At 31.4% G+C, this 21,726-nt stretch overlaps 1 protein-coding gene across 1 annotated transcript in view; it reads left to right on the top strand.

Moving 5' to 3' along the window:
• The window catches only part of LOC132934175 (homeobox protein six1-like), a 58,544-nt gene continuing 36,818 nt past the window's right edge, over positions 1–21,726 (top strand). Inside the window, exon 1 of the mRNA XM_061000450.1 lies at positions 1–1,338. Coding sequence (XP_060856433.1) covers positions 581–1,338 — 758 coding nt within the window. The 5' untranslated portion in view covers positions 1–580. The remainder of the gene's footprint in view (positions 1,339–21,726) is intronic.

Genomic DNA, 21,726 nt, shown 5'->3' with positions numbered 1-21,726 from the left:
TCGGCGGCGGCGAAGTCGGTGGTGGGGTACGTGTGTGTCGAGTCGTCTGGCTGGCTGGCCCGGGAGTCGTCGTCGTCGCGTTAGTCGCCCGCAAAGCCTATACGTTGTACACACGCACAGCTGAACGCGCGATCGTCGGGAGAAAATAATATTATAATATACAGTGATAATAAAAATAATAGCAATATAGTTTTGTCATACCACACACACATAATAATATTATTATTATCGTAGCATACGGATGTTTCTCGCGTCGATTATTGTGTCCTCGTCGTTCTGTCCGTTCGGTTCCGCGTACACGACTCTGTAATATTTTATATTAATGTATAATTCCGCTCGGTATTATCTATAAGTATAGGTACCTACTCACTACGGTTTTCGACGTTTGATTAAATTCCGCCGTCGTTCGCCATCGATATCTTTAATTTTTTTTTTATTTTGCAATCGCATCGTACAATCGCACCTACCTGCCTGCCTTATATTTTAATCATCCGTCTGTACTATACAACTATACATACCTACGCGTCCAGTCGTGTCATGCCGTCGTTGAGTCGTTGAGTCGAGTGGATGCACAGCAGTGATGTTGATCGGCAGCGGTACTGCAGGCAACTTCGGGAGTTTCAACGTGGACCATCCGGGCGGGCCCAGCATCATCAGCGGGATACAGGGATCGCCACACCACGCGAGCACTGCCAGCCAGCCCCAACAGCATTCGCCCGGTTCGTCGTCGGGCGGCGGTGGCGGCGGCAGCGGTGGTGCCGGAGGAGGTAGCGCAATGACGCCGCTGTTGCCATCGTTCGGGTTCACCCAGGAACAGGTGGCTTGCGTGTGCGAGGTGCTCCAGCAGTCCGGCAACATCGAGCGGCTTGGCAGGTTCCTGTGGTCGCTGCCCAGTTGCGACAAGCTGCACAAGCACGAGAGCGTGCTCAAGGCAAAGGCCATCGTGGCGTTCCACCGCGGTAACTTCAAGGAGCTGTACCGATTGCTGGAGAGCAACCAGTTCTCCGCGCACAACCACCCCAAGCTGCAGGCGCTTTGGCTCAAGGCGCACTACGTGGAGGCAGAGAAGCTCAGGGGTCGCCCGCTGGGTGCCGTCGGCAAGTACCGGGTACGCCGCAAGTTCCCACTACCCCGGACCATATGGGACGGCGAGGAGACCAGCTACTGTTTCAAGGAAAAGTCCCGGATGGTGTTGCGCGAATGGTACGCCAGCAACCCGTATCCGAGCCCCAGGGAGAAAAGGGAATTGGCCGAGGCCACAGGATTGACCACGACCCAGGTATCCAACTGGTTCAAAAACCGAAGGCAAAGGGATCGGGCGGCTGAACAGAAAGATGGGTGAGTGAAGTTTGTTTTACTAATATTATTACATACAACATACTACCTATATAACCTATTGATAACATCATACTACCCTGTACGTATAGCTCTATACAATATTATCATATTTTATTAAATAACCTACTCCGTTACAACGCCCCGGATGCCTTCGACTTAGTGCAATTGTATACCAGCTTTTGTTGTGACAATATTATAATGTTTAAATATTACCGTGTAACAATATTGTGTGACGAGCGCACCCGGAGGACGAGTGTTACTGGAAAATTAACTCGGCCCGGTAATGCTCCCTGAACGCAACCGAGATACACTTCCTAATAAGTTTGAAATACATGAACATATTATAACAAAATATTTTCATCATCTCCACACATAACTTATTATATCATATACGTATATGCGACAAAAATAAAAATAAAAAATAGTTCACTCGATATTCAATATTGTAGTGCCTACTTAAAATAAATTCACAAATATTGCAGATTTGAAATAAATCAACCTAATGCAATCACTTTTTATACTTTACACTGAATATTCGATAAATTCGCTCATAGATTAGACACGTGTTGTATAAATAGTTTTATTTAAAACAGCGAATTTTGTTGTTAAAAATCAGATCACTCATATAATGTAGGCTCGAATGTAGGTATAAGCTATAGTATATTTGTGTATTACTAATTAGGTGTTATCAAGTTTCAACTTAACCCATGAGATAAAAATGAATGATTTCAATACAAAATTACTATAATAATATAGTCCATGAAAAAAAAAAATTGACGATAATTTTCTCAGTAGGTAGGTATTATTGGTAGGTTATATGGAAATTATAAAAATTGATTCTCAGAAACAAAATACTGTGGTTGTATTTTAAGCACATGATTCACTTAACTTTAATATGAATTTAACATGTTAAATATGATTACTAGGATAGAAATAAATGTATATAAAATTAATTTAAAGAATGATTAAAAATAAAATATATCATTTATACCTACATAACTTGATATTAATACGATAAATACAATATAGGAGTATATGCAAATAAAATATTAAGTTATATTGATTTTTATAAGTTTCCATTTATTTTACACTAAAAAAAATAATAATAACGATTTAATTTCACTTTATTTAAAAACAGAATAGTGAATATAAAAAATATTAGCTACTATTTATTACACATTTAATTTTACTTGCAAGTTGAAAAGTAGTAACAAAAAAAATGCCTATTGTCCTATATATAGACAATGATATCTATAACTTAAAATGTTTATCAAAAAACCAATGAACTATGCACATACAAGAATTTAAATTTCAGAGATCATTAAGAGTTTATATTTTAACTTGCTTTTGAAGTTACTAGAAATACAGACTATAAAATCCCATAAAATCGTTGCCCTATAATAATGATCGTGATTTGTATTTACAACTAATTGTATAGTGTTAAGTTTACCAAAACTTTAAAAACCATTCAAATTGAAAAATAACAATATACATTTTAATATTCGAAATAATAAAACACAGTTTTAAATATAGTTTAACAAATATTGAAATATCGTAACGATTGCGACACATTAAGGTCAAGTAATAAAAAATATAAATAAATGCTATTTTGAAATAAGGGGCAATAGTTAAATTAATCTTTTCAGTTGTAAATTATAAATATTAATTTATCTGTATATAATGTTAAAATAATAAGAAAATTAAATTAAATTAAAGTTTCAAAATAATTTTTTTGAATTTTGCTTTATATCCTATAAGTAGGAACTATAGTTACTACTAGTATGATTCTTCAATATAGTGAATTTAAAAATTAAAATACGATAAACGTAATGTATTTTATGTTCACGTTTGTGTAGGTATGAAAATGTATTGTTATCAATATGACCTCATCATTTACTCTCTTAAAGAACTAATTTCTGCAAAATCTCACATTGGTGACCGGAAGCGTATTGTAGTTGACCCTGAGAAAAAATGATTAGTGAATGACCCTAATCAAAATGTAGTGTTTTTTTTAATTTTTTTTTTTACAACCCATCACAATAGAGCTCTCTGTGAAGTATTATAAACAGGTACTTTCTATAGGTTTATTGCGTAGACTGCTGCAGACGTTAATTCGCCGATAATGACAAAAAAACCATATTGCCGCGACAAAGCGATAACTCAGCTACAATATTGTAACAAGGCGCGTAAGCCAAGCGGGCTACAACGACCTCCGGATGATAACGAATTCATTAATACGGATGTTGATCGTTTAAGTACATAAAATAGTGAATGAAACGATTATACATTACACATGTAGGATTATTACTATGTGCATGTATATATATATATACTATATATATTCTGCATGTGTGGTTATGGTATATTATATAAATTATATTATATACAATATGCCGTCTTACAGAGCACCCCACTGGGTACAGCGAACTACCCTGTTTATCTCTCTCATCCTCTCTATCCCGAGGGGCTAAATAACAAGAATTAGTACGATAAATCACATTTCATCATGTGCTTCGAGCACAACGGGGTACGCTCGTAATATATGTTATTCGCGTCGTATATGTTCTCCAGATGATATCGGAATTTTCGGACACACATATTTTACGAGTCTTTTATATTATATTATTATGTCATTATCTATTATATGTTATGTTTTTCATTTAAATTCCACACATGCGGAGACTCATTTTCAAGATAAAATGTCGAGGCAATATATTATTCAGCTTAACGAAAAATGATTTTATCACTGAAATGAGCTCTTAATATACCGGCTTTGTCAAACATAATATATACGTTGTATTAGGTATATGAAAAATAAAAATATAAAAACCTACATATTATGTGACTTTAAAAATATTGGCAATATAATGTTATATAGTCTATAAATAATTTAATTAATTTAATTTAAAAATTCACATTTTATTAATAGTTAATATGGTATAAGTAGCTGTTCTAATTAACAATATTTACTATTGTTATGATAAATAAATCTTGTACTTTGTAGACTATATAATATATTGTTATCTACATAATATATAATTTTATACACTTCAGTGTACAAATAATACAATTTTAGGTATGTATAAATGATTTGTGGAAATACTTTTAGAATGTCATTTATAATAGTTAATATACAAATTATTGTGTAGATATATAGGTGTTATATATTTAATATCAACGATGAATCAGTTTAGTAAATTCATAATTAATTGCTATAAATTACTCAAATTCACAAAAATAATTAAATAGTTTCAGTATTTAATTAGGTAAATTATAAAAATATTAAAACATCCATTTTATTATTAAATATTTCTAAGGAGTAATAAACATTTAAAACCCTACATTTTAGGTAGAGCCAAAAAATGTCCAGAATAAATAAGATAAAAAATACAACTCTGTAACATTGCCAAGTAATAAATACTGACATAAAATAGTCTTATATTTTTACTTTGGTACTTAAGAAAAATATGTCATCATTAAAATTAAACTCATTCTGTGCACTAAAATATTTCAAAAGCTTTAATGGTAATAATTTACTTATTTTCATTGTAATGGTTCAATTAATTTTATTTATGCTTGTGATGATTAATAGTATAGTAGGTACCTATATTTGTCAACAGAAAATTTATTTTTGATTGAGTTTTTCAAATGAAATAAACAAAAAATGTATTAATTATTTCATTAAAACTATAATATCATTAATTGTACCTATTATACTTACCTAAATAATATTATGTTACCTATGAGTACTTAAACGATTGTGCAATGTGCATTTTATAGTATGCTGTCTTCGACTTTCCGAACGGTTTTAATTTTAGCACATATAGGTAGGTACCTACGTTTTAAAAATAAAAAATATTGATTATTTTCACACAAAATTTGGGTGACTTGACCTATGACATATCCGTCTATTTCGTGTATTATTTATTTATGTTTACGTATAGCACTCGTCCGCTGGTGAATACGGGAAACGACGATAATATGAAAACGTTTATTATTGAATTTTGCAAACATAACGTACCCAAGACAATACTATACATAGCGAATTCCCATCGCAGTATTCTCGCTACCACGCAGTCGAGAAATGTGTTTGTTTAGGACGCCCAGATGCCCCAAAACATATTGTAAAACAAATACAAACCAATAATGTGAAGAATTTCTTTAGTTTCAGTCGATACGTGGCCTGTGTTGTAGTCTGTGTTTATAAATATAATATAATACGTACAATGTACATTGTATACAATATATGTACAATATTATATTATTCCACATAAAAAGAGTAGCATAATTGAATATATACCTATATTAAATAGTTATTTAATGTTGGTCCATTATTGAATATTTCATTTATTTTATTTTGAAATATTAACGTCTGACGGTAATTTCAAGTAACACAAATATAGGAATACAGTATAATGGTATTAATAATTTGTATGAAATTTATAATATCATTAATAAACTAGGTAGGCACATGATAATAAAAAAACTAATTGATAAGTTAATGAGGCATTATTAAGGGTGTGAAGTATTCTGTGGATTGTACGGTTATGACTTATGAGTTGTTTATGATCATAATTTAAGTGGAATGAGATATTATTGCACGTCCCTTATTATTGTACCTACCTAAAATCATAATATTATATTACAAATATACACTTTTATAATGATCGTTGATTATTTTTAATGTATTATATTTTGTAACACTATGTTATAATATTTGGCTTCAATGTAGTTTGAAAATTAGCAGATCTTCCAATTTTCTAAAGCTTTTATTATATATATTATTTTAAAACAATTTAGCTAAGTAAAATTGTTTGTGATTTTTATTCTATATACGTTAGTAGGTAACTATTTTATTTAAACTATTATTATTTCATTTTTTGGTGCTTACCTAATGTTCCGTAATAAATAGGCCCCTATATTATATTATTTTATTTTATTACATATACTATTTGTATAAATATAGTTATTGGAGATGAATCAAATATTTTCTTTCATCAACAATAAGAACAATATTATGTAAGAACACATATTTATTAACGCATGTGTCCCACTAATAAGATACGATAGAATATTATAGTCAAATTTTTTTTTAAACTTCTTTTGTCTCATACGTTGTTTATTGTTAAGTAAATATTTAAAAAATAACGTATTTAAGAGTACGTCACCATCCGCGTATGGTGTCTCCGCCTTACAAAACAGCTATACAACGTATAGTAATAACATATAGGTCCCTAATTATATGCATTCCAAGCAAAACCAATTTCGTGTTTTCAGTTTTAGTATTTAGTGTGAACTGTGACCTATTTCAGTCGATTTTAGTCTTATAGATACGACATACCTACCACTAATTAAATGTAGGTACCTACCTATGAATAAATAATATAATTATTAATACATATTAATAATAAATTAATAATATATAAATTATATAAACTTGTTGGTCACTAATACAATACCGAACAACTTAACGACTTCCTTGGCCCGACGAAGATATTATAATAAAAGTGGACAAAATTCACCAAACATATAATATTAAGCTGCACAAATTAGCTTAAGTTTGATAAAATACCTATTGATTATACATAAAATCATGTAATTATTTTAAAATTAAAATAATAATAAACCACGAGCCAATGCAGGTCCTGCTACCAAAGCTTTAACACTATTATAGTAATAATACAATACTTTAGGCTGTGGGTATAATGGATATTAATAAAAGTAAAAACATAATTGTATTAAAGTTCATTCGAGTTATTTCGATAAAATAATACAATAATTATTATTATTATTATTATCGACAGTATAGGTACCAGCTATACCTATAGGTATAATAATTGGTGTTGAACAATATTTATCTGTTCGCACTGTTTCGCGCTTCGCCGCCGATGAATATCGCAGACTTTAAGGTAAAAAAAAACGTAATAATAATATTGATTTATTTTCTCGAAACGGATCTAATATCTCGGTAAATAACAATATGCGCGATAAGCTGATAACAATATAAGCGAACATCGTCTTCGCGAATGTAATCCGATATTTTATTTTGCCGCAATATACAATATATACCTACGTGAATGCGTAAATGGCGAGAATTACGTTCCGAGGAGAAATTATTCACAAATGAAGTACAATTTACCTATACGCGTATTTGTGCGCCTATATATAGGTATACAATAATATAATATATAATAATATTATATTATACATACGAATAAAATATGTGACCAATTTTTTTCTGTATAAGTTTTTTTTATGTCAATTGTCAGTATAATAATATGTGTTACCTACTTATATAAACTGTTGAAAATATAAATTTATAACATATTATACTTGAAAACCATAATACTGTATATACAGGTAACGCACAGGGTATTTTACACCTATAGGTATGTTTTAAAGCAGAATACACCTAGTAGTATATACCTATACTATATATTGTATATATATTATATTAATGTGTGTGTGAGTGTGTGTGTGTGTGTACGTGTGTGTGTGTGTGTGTGTGTGTGTGTGTGTGTGTGTGTGTGTGTGTGTGTACGCGCGTACACAGTGAAAAGAGAGAACCGTTTTTTGCTGTTTTGACAATATTGCTCTCGATATAATATTATTGACTTTGAGGACATTATACCGTATTATATGTGAGGGGCTATATTGTTGCCGAAAGACATACATACATATTATATATATATATATATATGATGAGAACATTTACTAAAACATATTATATTATATGTCGAGTCACTTTACCGAGGCCGTTCCCATAACAATATAGTGCAATATTATATAGAATATAGATACTATATATTGTTATAAGACGATTTAGAGTGGTATCGTTGTTTAACCTAGCCTAACCTAACATAAGTGAAGCCTCTACTTCCCAGATGCTCAAGCCAATTCGACAAATGTTTGCTTACGTGTTATGTATTTTTCAGAGACTTTATAATAATGCATTATTATTTTCTACAGATTATAAATAAAACATCAGTAGTGTTGTCCATTTTTGGTCGGATTTTCGACTACTGCTATAGCAGTATTATTCAAAAATGTGCCCTGGCCCTAACAAAGCAAAAATCCTGCAATAACAATACTTATACCTATTTGTGTGACTGGGTCTGTCAATGCGTTAAAATTACTTTGATTTTATGTTTTTTTTCTAATTGACTATTGTAGCGATTCAAGCCATTATAAAACATTTAAACGGGTCAACCAGAACTTAGAATAGAAAGGTATTTCAAAAACATTATCAAAATTATTTACTAACTATTCATTTTTTATACCCTAACCTAACCTAACCAGGCACTGATGGGTTATTCTGCAGCTTTAGTATAATATAATTAATATTAATATAAGTTTGCGTACCTATATTCGTATTATAATATTATATAATATATCTATTAAATAACGCAAGAACCTGCACAGGAAGATAAAGTTGTACATTAGACGTGATAAAAACAAAATAATAATAATAACTGTTTAGGAATGTTTAAATCCAAATCACTTAGGTACCAGATAATTAAATCCGCGCAATAGTGTGAAATATGCAGCACTACCTTAAATGTAGGAATCACTCTGTACAATAGTAAAATATGCACGTACTTTATTATTCGCTATTTGCTCGTGTCCCTCGCCTACAACACCGTCGTCGTGGTGTACTGGTTTTGGTATTATTATTATTATTTTATTATTTTTTTCTTCAATTTTTTATATTAAAACGTGTTCTAATTCTTTGTGGTGCACGCTAAAAATGTATATAAAACTTTTATTATTTCTAACAACGGGTGCAGGTGGCGTGAACTTCGTGTCAAGGACTACGTGATGTTAAACATAAACAATTAGAAATACTTAATCCGATGAAATCCGTAACGATTTTATTATTATTATTTTTTTTTAAGACTTGAGCACACACACGCACGTTTAAATGCATATTGTTGTATACTACACTATACGCATAATATACTGTTGGTACCTATTAATGCGTGTATTTAAATAATATACTTAGCGTCGTAATAAATTTGAGAAAACATGCGCGAAAAATAATCACCTTTTGGAAAGCTTAATACAAAATACAAATCAATACCTTTATAACAACATGCAGGTGGAAAATAAATTATAATATTCCAGTATAATACACGGGTGCTGAAAAGTTACACTATATTATAACTATAAATAATACACGTTAAACGGTTAAAAATTTAAGAATTTTAAATTTGTAAAAATAAAAATTACAGCACGGTGGTGATGACATTAAGTTAATACGAACTGCAGTTTTTACAGTTTATTAAAATACCTACGTTTAAATCGTTAAAACAATAATTAAAGCATTCAAACGTTTTAAGACCCAAAGTAAATATTCAAATATTAATTAATTTAGGTATATACAGAATATATTATATATAAGGTACCTATGTATATCTCAATTTAGTAATATTATAAAATATGTGGTAAATTCATATCTCCGTTACCTAAAACTGATTATTCAAGATAAACCTATATTTCTTTGTTTTTGTACGTCAAGTACTCAAGTTCGATATAATGTACTTACCTATATATAGTGTATAGTTATTATTTTTGTTTTTAATCTTTTTAGCATGGACGAGTAATCATTTAACAATGTAAATTGTTCGAATAATCCGTTTGTTAACGAATGGTGGAACAATAATAATATTAATAATATAATAATATTTCTCTCGAGTAAAAAATATTATTAATAGGTAGATAGGTACAATAATAATATTATATAAATTACATTGAAAAAAAAATGAGAGTAATTTGATACGAAAATTTAGTTATTTGAAACGCTCAGAGCACGTGCTGGTACACACGTGATAATGATAAACGAAAAAAAAATAAGACTGGTGACTGTAAAATAACATTTATGATGTGAGGGCAACACCATATTATAATTATTATTGTTATTTAACAATATTTAATAGCAAACATGACGTGAACTCACGAAATCGCGATATCGTTCGGATCCGATTGTGTTATGACATTCGTAGGTGTGAAGTATTTACTGCAGCACATTAAACTATATAATAATATTATATAATATTAAATGTTTAAAACTGTATACAAATAATCTAACGTAGGTAGGTACTTAATATAATTTATGTTGGTATATTGTCCTATGGACGTGTTAACCTCATATAAACGTGATAAATATTATTATTGCTATTATTTTAATATAATAAGTAACAACCGATTTAATTTGTATAATAATAATATATGCTAAAAATGTATGCTTTAAATAGACACAGTTAAACAGTTTAAGTTGAGTAAAAAATTAATATTTCGATTTAAAATTAATCCACTAAATTAAAAAAGTTTTTAAAATTGTTGGTTTTAATGGTTTTATACAATATCTACTTATATTATTATATTACTATATTGTTGTATACATGGTTTTAAATAAAATATATTCTAATCTGATACTTTCACGATAAATTAAATTAGTTATTTGTCACAATAGGTACTGTACTATTATGAACTTATAATTTAACGACGTTGTATTCACTTCACTTGACTTAATTTTAGTTATCTAATTATTTTCATTAACTTGCCAAACTTACGCTATATTACCTATAGGCACACGTCTAAATGCTATCGAAATCGACGAAATTTAACGAACCAATCGCGAAAGACGAAATCATCTACACGTACCTATACGCCTATATATACGTAGGTACATTATTATTTATTTCCGGTGTATGCGATCGGGTACCTACACATGCCATATATATACCTATGTGTATATATATATAGCACATTTGAAAAATATATGTTATACAAGGCTGCTGTGGGTCCTGAAAGTATATTGACGTTTTGCAATCGCCTTAATGTTTGCTCTCGAAATGTACACAAATGGCACGTTATCCATTTTACCATTGTGCATGTACATTAAGTCGCGTATACAGACGCTTTTTCCAAAGCTATTATTTACCGTTCATATATATAGGTATACACTGTAAACCTATTTTAATGGGGTAGCAAACATTTAGATTCGGTATGTAGTGGTTTGAACCGAGGTAGGTAGTTGGTACGTACATATATAATATAATATTATATAGTGTGTGGGGTAGCTATCGAATCAACACCTGCGTGCGCGTGTTCTGTGGACGCTATTCTATATTATGATGTATAATATAATATAATATAAATACATTTAAAAATTAATCAAAGTCGTATAAAACTCCTAAAATTCGTGTGAAGAGAAATTGTTTGAGAAAACCCGTTGCGAGTAACCGCGGCGAAACGACTGACTGAATAATTATAGTTATATCGAGTGTACCTACCTATATATAATATATACGTGTTTTTGAATACGAAAATAATCGAACTCATAGGTGAATGAAAATATTCAATTTGTTCGGTCGTCGTGTAAAAAAATGTTGAGTTCGTCGTGTGAATTTCAAAACATGATCTTGTCTCGTACACATATACTTATATACATATATATTATATAGGTGTAACACCTCCTATATAGGTACATTTGAACGAGTATCGATGTAGGCAATATAATATAATACGAAGGTTCGAGTTGTTTTATAAATAAACCCGCTTTTCGCGGGCATGCGACACCTGTTGTAGTATAGGTAGTAGGTACGACAACGATGACGACGACGACGTAATATATATTACACGGGGCCGGCTCACACATTGTATTGTGTCTCTCTCGGAAATAAAAAACCTCCGTCCGCGTACAGTCGAATATCACACGGACTTATTACAAAATAATAATATCATGTGTGATACGATATTATTATTATTATTATTATTATTATTATTATTATTATTATTATTAAGATGTAGGTACTATCATAGCCTATGGGTGGTTAAAGTTTTGTAAGAAAAAAACAATCGGCGGCGTGCCCATGTGGCGTGACGCGCACGCGCGACACAACAACGGTTGTAATATAGATATATACGGTGCGAAATGCTGCAATATCAGAAAACTATTTTCGGACATAGGTCTCGAGCAAACGGCAGCCACATCGCTTTCATCCGAGCCCCGAGCGACCGATATATTAGCCGACTATACGATATAATAATACAATACAATATATATATAATATAAACCGACGGGACACTCGTAGTAGTATTACGCGGCGAACAATAATAATATGTGGCTTATTATACATCAGTGGCGTCATTTACAGTGGCGTTCACTGGTGATTTTTTTTTCTTTCCGCACTCTCGACCACCGAACCACACGCCCGCGCACCACCACCACCACCACCGCTGCCGCCGCCACCACTATCGTCGATTTCCTCGACAAACACACCTTTGGCTACCCACGGCCGTTTGTTTCGGTTTTAATGCGATAATTGTAAGCTCGGCACGAGGAAAAAAAAGTGTCCAAAAGGTCCTATACTATTGTGTATACGCAGCCCCGATAATTTTCAGATAAAAATATTAGATATAGACATGCAGTACACGGCTCGAATAAATGAAAAAAAAAAGACGCGGATCTTATTTTTGCGAATCATTTGTCCCAGATCTGGAATTATATATTTATGCAGCTGATTCACGCATAATTATAAATTATAGCCTATAATAATTGGGTCTAGTTTTTTAGCAATCGATATTCAAACTATATTTCTTTACAAACCTTTAGGTACCTATAACGGACCCAATTCTGTAAAATGAGAAGGAAAACGTTTTTCTGAAATCAATAAATTAGGTTATTTTTTGGACCTAAAACGTGTGTAATTGTTGGTCCGTGAAACTCGTCCGTAATACATCCAAAAGTATGTATACCATATACTGCTCAAATTTTCTGCCAAATGCACGATGATTTTGGCTACTAACATTTATTATGATTTTTAACTTTTATACAATATTGTTACGTCGTCAGTCGTAGTGGATATCGACTGCAGCTATCGGTATGATAAGAATAATTGTCCTCGTTTTGGAGCTAGCTGTATATTATTATTCTGTATACTATTGGAATATACTATTTTGGTAACGCTGTTTAATAATAATATTATATATTCTGCTGGTATAAGCTGCAGGCATATAACATAAAGTCCCGTCTGCCTTCTGTGCCTTTGCAGGGTGCGCCGAAGAGACATTACACTCGATATACCTTCTTCACCAACGCACCACAATATATACTATATTATAAGCCTATTATTCGGCCTACCTACCGCAGATCACATATTTTACCTTATTGTGTCTTTTATGTAGTATATAGGAAACGGATTGTCGGGTATAAAAACTGCTGCACTCGGTGACAGTCCTCGCCGGAAATCTGACCGGAGCAAATCCTAATGATAAAACACACATTTTATAATGTATATTAGGTATATTAAAAAAAAAAAAAATGTAAATAATGCCATTGCAATGCAATATAGGCGTATATCATGGATAATGGATTTATTCTTTTTAAATACCTACCGCGCGCAAAAAAACTCGCAGACGATTGTTTGTTTGTTGGTCAGGATTTAATTGCCCGAGAGCCAGATGGATATAATGTACACGGTGTATAAAAGAGCTGGCCGTTATTTTGGGAACACGAGGGGACGACGCGGGCAACTCGCCAGTCGCCAGTAACATGAACCCACCGTTTTGGCTCATCTTCTACACACACACACACACACACACACACATGAGAGCTCTGTGGCTATAGAGAGCCGCCTCCCCTCTGATCGCTCCTTGTCCCGCCGTCACTTCCGCACGCCACAACTGGCCGGCCCGGGTCCTTAAACACACACAAACACGCTCGCGCGCGTGCGCGTACTCGTACTGTTGTAACCGGCCGCCTGTAGTACCTCGGTATAGCCGCTCGTCGTCCCTGAAATATATTACCTACGGTTAATACTGTCACTATTATTAATTATAATACCTATACCTACGGTATTATGCAGGTCGACGTTATTCGTTCTACCGGGATAAGTTAAAATAACATTTTTAAAAAGTTTCAAGTTAATGGGTAGTTTATTAATTTGGTTGCTTAGCTAAGAAGCTGTGTTATATATTTTAATATTAATATATAAATAGTTTGCAGTAGATAGTTTAAAACTAATGCATGTGTAGGTATGGCATGAAAAATATGTGGGTAATAACAAATTTGGCTTACAAAAAGAAGTTAATATAATACAGTAGAAATCGTTTATGATGACGTTTGAAGGATGAAGGAAAATATGTCGTAATAACCGATAGTCATAACTACCGATAAAGTTTTACATAATATAAAACTTACCTATGCATTTTTCGGGCCATTTACTTTAGGGCCATAAAACCCGATATGTCACTACAACTAGTGTCATTATAAACGATTTCTACTGTAATTACGTTTTTAATTTATCATTATATGTATCATCGATAATTTTTTTATTATACTGATTGTTCATAAATAAACGTAACTTTGATTTGATCGAAATTTATATTATAATATCGATATATTTTATTAAGTTGATATCGATAAAAATAAATCTATTTAAAAGTGAAGTTAATAAAATAAATAGGAAAGAGTCAAGTTAAAAAGTTAAAATTAACTTGATTGTTTTCACCAAACTTAAACTTCTTAACTCAGACCAGCATTGGTAATAAGTATAATTTATGTGTATTATGATATATATAGGTAGGTACGAACGCGATAAGTTTTTTTATGATATTTGCGTCACGCGCCGTTAAAATTTAAATTTTGCGACCATTACGCGCGTTTTAAGTACTTTACATAATTAAGTGCATATTTTAATATACCTACTACTAAGATAATATAATATTATGAGCCCATGTACCTACCTCCTACGTATTAGATCGATATCGTCGATTATTTCTGTTGCAGCAGTGCATATTATGTACCTATATAATTATTAATAAGACGTAACGATCTCGAGCATACTATCTCGCGATCGCGGTTAAAAAATCTACTTACTGCACGTACGAACAAAACTCGTCAATCTCGATATTGTTGTTACCATTAGGTATACAGGTAATATTTTAGTATGAACCTAAAAATAATGGTACGATTTAAACGCGTGTCGCACTTCTTTCCGCAAGTTTTGAGATGTTGCGAACTATAGCTAGTTGTAAGGTGGTAAGAGTGGTAACCCATGTAAGGTGGCAGTTATTTACTAACTCGTTCGAAAAACACGTGCCGATGGTCTCAGCTCTCGTCATATTATTTACATATTTTAGACGCGATCGGTTACAATAAATTATGATCTTAAAAGCAACACGTTGGCACGTCACGATCCACCATAATAATATAGGTACAATTTAAAACCTATTATTATCGAAAATAAACGGCGGTGATGATGTTTTTTTTGAAATAGGATCAATCGGCAATATATTGGTAATATTTTGTTCATAATTTATTATGCTTTATAGTACAACCACGATATATTTGTATAGTCAATATACTATAATAATATAATGTAACATAATATTAAGTATTATATATTTTATACATTTCAGTCGTAATCAGGGCTTGCAAACGTTATAAGAACGTTATATTTGACAAAAAAACGATTGAAATTTGTAAACGTAATTATAACGAAAAGCGATAATCAAAAATAATTAAATACCGCAAAATAAAACATAACGATTAACAAAATATATTATATATCACTAAACAAAACATAACGTAAAACGAATTTATAGAATTTCATTGAACAAAAAATAACGCAAAACGAAATAATTTAAAATCCATTTATTTAAAAGTTATATTGGTTTTGTAGAAATATTTATTTCGTGCATCGGACATTATAATTGATTATATTATATTCCGTATCTGGGCCATTACCTGCCCGCATTAGTTATTATTAATACATTTAATAGGTATTAACACTATTCTAAAAAAACGATAAACGCAAAACTTGTAAAACGTTTTAATTATAAATAACGATAAAAACCAAACTTGTATAACGTTTTAATTCTGAATAACGATAAACGCAAAAATTGTAAATAACATAAAAAGAAATTTCAAATTTCTTCAAGTTCAAGCCTTGGTCGTAACATACTGTATTGCATATAATATTACTTAGAAACTACAACAGCGTTTCCAATTAGTCTTCAAAACGGACGATATCGCAAGGTGAATACGATTCGATAATCGATGTGTGCGGACCATAGAAGTTGATCGAAAATCTAGGAGTACAACGAAGTACTTACCTAATTAGTGTAGACGGCAATATATTTCACGTGTACGGAGAATTTCGATCCACATATAGAAGTCCCGCCACAGTGGATAATGGCATCCTACAAAATATTCATGTTATTAATAATATATGTCGTCGTGTTCGTCTCAGGGCTTTGCACCAGAATTAATCTCAACTACGTACGAAATTTAATGTAACACGTTGTTCGATTTTTATATCTAACATTTTTCCGCAGTATAGTCGAACTCGCACTAATAACAAGGCTACTAACGTATAAGAAAACTAACCGATTTCATCAGTGTTTATAGTACTTTTAGATAAGTGTTTCCTAATCATATTTCAATAATCGTTTTATAGATAACGTTAATAGTTTAGGATATATTTAGAAAGACTCGTTATATTATTGTCACACCTCGTACATACCCAATATTTTGGGAGTTATTAGTAATATCTATTTCGATGATGATGATAATATGCAATCAATTTCGTTCTCGTGGAAATCCTCATCATGACGTATCTGATACTCTTTTTCATATTTTTTTACCTTTTTACGGAACTATACTAGACACTCGTATTAACCCAAATAATAATGTAGTTATTTATATCAAAACGTTAGCTTAAATTCTTTATTCGGAACACCTGCAGAATACATCCAGCACCCATCGACACCTGATACCACTACAAAGCCCTGCGCGTATTGCTGCAATATAGAGCGAGCGTAAATATCGCACACGATATACCTAATATAAAAAATAAAAATGACCAACAATATTATAATATTATCGGCTGGACAATAATATATATATAAAATTCGCTGTAGAGCAGGGTTGCGGATTACCATCATGATGATAATAATAATAATAATAATAATAATAATAATAATAATAATATAATACCATAATATACAGAACGCGATAAAAAAATAATAATCATAATATATTATCGTTATTATACGATGACGACGTTGTCGTCGACGTATAACCTATGTATAGGTAATACCTAGCTATTATTATAATATGGGTAGGTACGGCGGAAAAAAGTTGACGGCGAAATCGACGAAAGATTATTGAGCTCATACGATATTAGTATATTATTTTACATCATTTTGCGGCTCGGAGGGAGGCTCGAACGCACGTCTTGGACGAAATATTATTACGTACCAAGTCTATTATATTATAGTATTATTATTATACGTGCGAAGTACACACCTGATGAATATCTCTCACACATACATATGAATACGACAAATGCGTATATTATTATTATATAGGTACGGGGACACACACGCCTCGGAATCATATGATTATAATATTATTTTATGTATCTTCGATCTTTGTTTCACGAATATATTACTATAAAATAATGTATTATATTATTATGCGGCGACATATATTATTATATTATAACAGGCCACACGCGGCTCATTGCCCAGTCGTACGAACGTAGGTATATAACACGTATTTATATATTATTATTATTATACATCGGTGATTGTCTTACAATAATAAAATATATATATATATATAAGTAAGCTAACGTATTCGTTCGATTTTTTTCCAATCGATCCGAATATGCATATTCCTTATAGGTGCCTAGGTATATAACGACTATAACGTAATAATAATATAGTATTATAATAGGTATAGCTGTGCGTATAATATAATGTAGTCGGTACCTATATAATATATAATATAAACATATATTATACCGGGTGATCCATTTAGCTTGTAAGACACTCAATGTCTCAATAACTATTATTGTTTATTTTTTACATAATTTTGAGTCGTTAGAAAACAACATTTTTCTAAAAACAATTTATTGTTCATTGTAATACATTTTTAAATTGTATATTTTTCATAAAGACTGCAACATGCATTTTTAATTCCTTATTGCGAAGCATAATATTTTTTGGTATATCTACTGTTAGGACGAGTAGTATATTTTATGAGTTGAAAGTATTTAAAGTTTAGATGAGCGAATTGGTGTATAAAGTATTGTACCCCTCAAAACATTGGACCGCTAATCCGCTCATCTAAAATTTAAATACTTATCACGATACTTGTCTGAAATTTGATTTCGAAAGATCAAAATACCCCGAATAATATTCTGTTTCTTAATATGAAATAAACGATATATATGTTTTCGTTAAAACAGTAAAACAAATAGTGAAAAATATAATTTTTTTTAAAAATGTTGTGTTGTAGCAGCTTGAAATTATAGTGCAACTGTGCAAAAAAAATATTTTCAAAAACGTCAGTATTTTACTGAATATTAAAGAGCGTCTTATGTTAAATAGATCACCCTGTACATACACGCACGCACACACACGTCAGAAAGTTGTAAAATTCATAAGATAATCGGCTCAGCTGTGCCCGCGGTACTATTTTTTGCCTCGTCTCGGTCGATTCGAACGGATTCGATGAGATCGTTAATATTAATAGTAATAATAAAATATGTGTTCTGCATATTATACATATATACAATCATAATGGGTGTTGGAGCGTGGAATCGAACCATATGCGGAATTCATTCGTCAACCCGAATACGTCGTATACACACGATTCAATATAAAAATATTATACATAAATGGATGAAATTATTATTATTATTATCAAGTTATATTGTAAAGTATAACGATATAATAATATAATAAACTATTATTATATTATAAACTCGATGTTTATTAACGTAAATTCGACATCATTTAAACGACGTATAAAATATGCCTTTTATTATAATCGTGAATTCAATAGTCATCATTGGCTTACTGCAGTGTGATTCATCAGGCATTGAGGAATTTATTCGAATTCTGATTTTTGGAATTTTTAAATATAGTCAGGTACTTAAGAGTTAAGTTAATATTTTAAAGTTCTCGGGATTTTTTACTACTTAGTGTCCTATAATGGCGATGCAAACTTCTGTATTTCAAATGACAATCCTCCTTTTCCTTAACAATAAACTTTAACAGCTCCAAACGACTCGTTCGAATTTTGATTTTGATACCTATGTCAACATTTTCAGATTATCGTCCACTAAATAATTTATAGATACCGATTAACAGAAGTTTGTATCTCCACAGGACACTTCGCTATAAGTACCTACTTATAGTGCAAACAATAATTTGAAAATATGGTCTTTAAGCAAATATTACTTAAAATTCCATAAATCATATTTTGAATAAATGCATTATTAAAGATGAATTACAACTTGCATACTTGGTGAATCACTCCGTATAATATGAGAATCGTTTTTCGTTTAACTCTCCGCTCGAACATCAAAGATATATGCTAACATTGTAATACTATTATTGTTGATTGCCACCACGCATAATATTATTATATTGTAATAATAAAAATAATAAATAAACGTCCTCGCATCTCGTGTTTATTTTATCATATTATATATAATATTAATGTACTGCTGCTGCAGTTTATGGTTTAATCATCGATTACCATTGACGAGGGCAGAATGGGAATTGAAAAAAAAAAGAATATTACCCATACAGTTTCGATACAAGGCGAGAGATTGTGAACGCTTATATGGATATTTGTGTTATTATTATTATTATTTTTTGTCAAATACGCACACCGCACACGCACATAATAATAATTATAATATAATAACATCATATAACGACGACACTATACACATTTGTTGAAAACGTGGTGCGACCAGGACGACCGGCAGCACACGTGTTTTCGTATTTTCGGTCATAAACATAATATATATATATATATATAACATGTAAACTGCAGGACCGCAGGGTTGTTCAGATACACACACATACGGACGATGACGAGTGCATTATTATTATTGTAATATATTAATGTGCACGAGTAGTGGTGCGTGTATTTGATATAAAATAAACCTGCTGCACGTCTAACCGTCTCCCGCAAAGCGATAACGCGCGGCGACCCGTCGCACCACGACGAGGCGAAAATTCATGGGCACAACCGCACCATGTGTGCAGTTCAGTACGACGCCAGGGCACTGTGTGCATATATATATATATAATAATATATTATTGTACAATATTATACGTCTGTAGACGAACGACGAGAACAGATTATTATGTATACATTGCCGGCTGTGTGTGTGTGTGTGTGTGTGTCAAGGCTGGGCAAGTACTAAAGATATTTTTTACCCGAGTTAAGTATTATAAGCCGATGGATAGGATTTAAAACAGAACCCATTTAATGTTAATATAGTTTGCTAATTTTATTTCTAAGCTCAGTATGATGGTTAACAACAATCAACTTTACTAACTTAAGCCGAGTAGGTACAATTTTTTAAGAATATATACATAGCTAGTTTGAAATTAATGCCAGATGGTATAGAAAATATGTTATTTTAATTGAACAATTATAGACAAATAGATACATAAATGAATATTTCATTTTAATAATATAGACAAAAAAAAATTGCAATGATAAGTACCCAAAATCTATGATGAGGTGGAGTCGTCTTATAAGTTCTTAAGTGGCTTATAGATGTTTGCATACGTTTAAAACAAAACATTTGATACATCAAAATATCCTGATATTATTATATTAATACCAATACAAATAGTTTATTTAGTTTTAATACCAATAAAAATCAATTAAATCAAAAGTCTAAAAAGTTCAAATTAACTCAACTTAAAATTTTTAAATGATTAATGCTCAGCAATGGTGTATGTGTGTGTGCGTTGTCATGACGTCTCCGTAGAACTCTCTGATGAAAATATTATAAAATATGAAATCCACGCAGTTAATATTGTCTATCGTTATACATAAATTCGGTGGTGGTGGACGGGAATGGTAGTTTATTAAAATACCAGGGAGATAGAACGAAAATTGTGTGTCGAATATTGGCATTGCTATTGTATAAGTAGGAATTAGAGATGAATTTTCGAGGCGGACCACTATACAGAGGTCCCACCCCTAGGAATGCCTGTTGGGCTTTTTTTTATATACATATAGTATACTCAAAGGATGATGGGGGGACACTGAAACACTAAAGCCAAGTCAAAATGACACAGACGTGTATGATACTATCTAAACCACTTCGCAACTATAGCGTGCAACAAATAGGAAAGGTATACTATAGAGGGTACATTTTTAACAAAACATTTGATGGAGTTAACAGAATTTTTTTTTATCCACATATTAACTGAAAACTGTTAAATATTACGTTTGTATTATTAACTATATTAACTTATATTAATTATATAGAGCGTTAACTTAACCTCAACGTTCTATTATACCTACTTAACTCAACAAACTCGAGACAATTTTTTTTA

Source organism: Metopolophium dirhodum, chromosome 1, assembly GCF_019925205.1.
Source record: "Metopolophium dirhodum isolate CAU chromosome 1, ASM1992520v1, whole genome shotgun sequence".
Lineage (NCBI taxonomy): Eukaryota > Metazoa > Arthropoda > Insecta > Hemiptera > Aphididae > Metopolophium > Metopolophium dirhodum.
The sequence above is the reverse complement of the archived record's forward strand: the minus strand, read 5'-3'. Positions and strand labels throughout refer to the sequence as shown.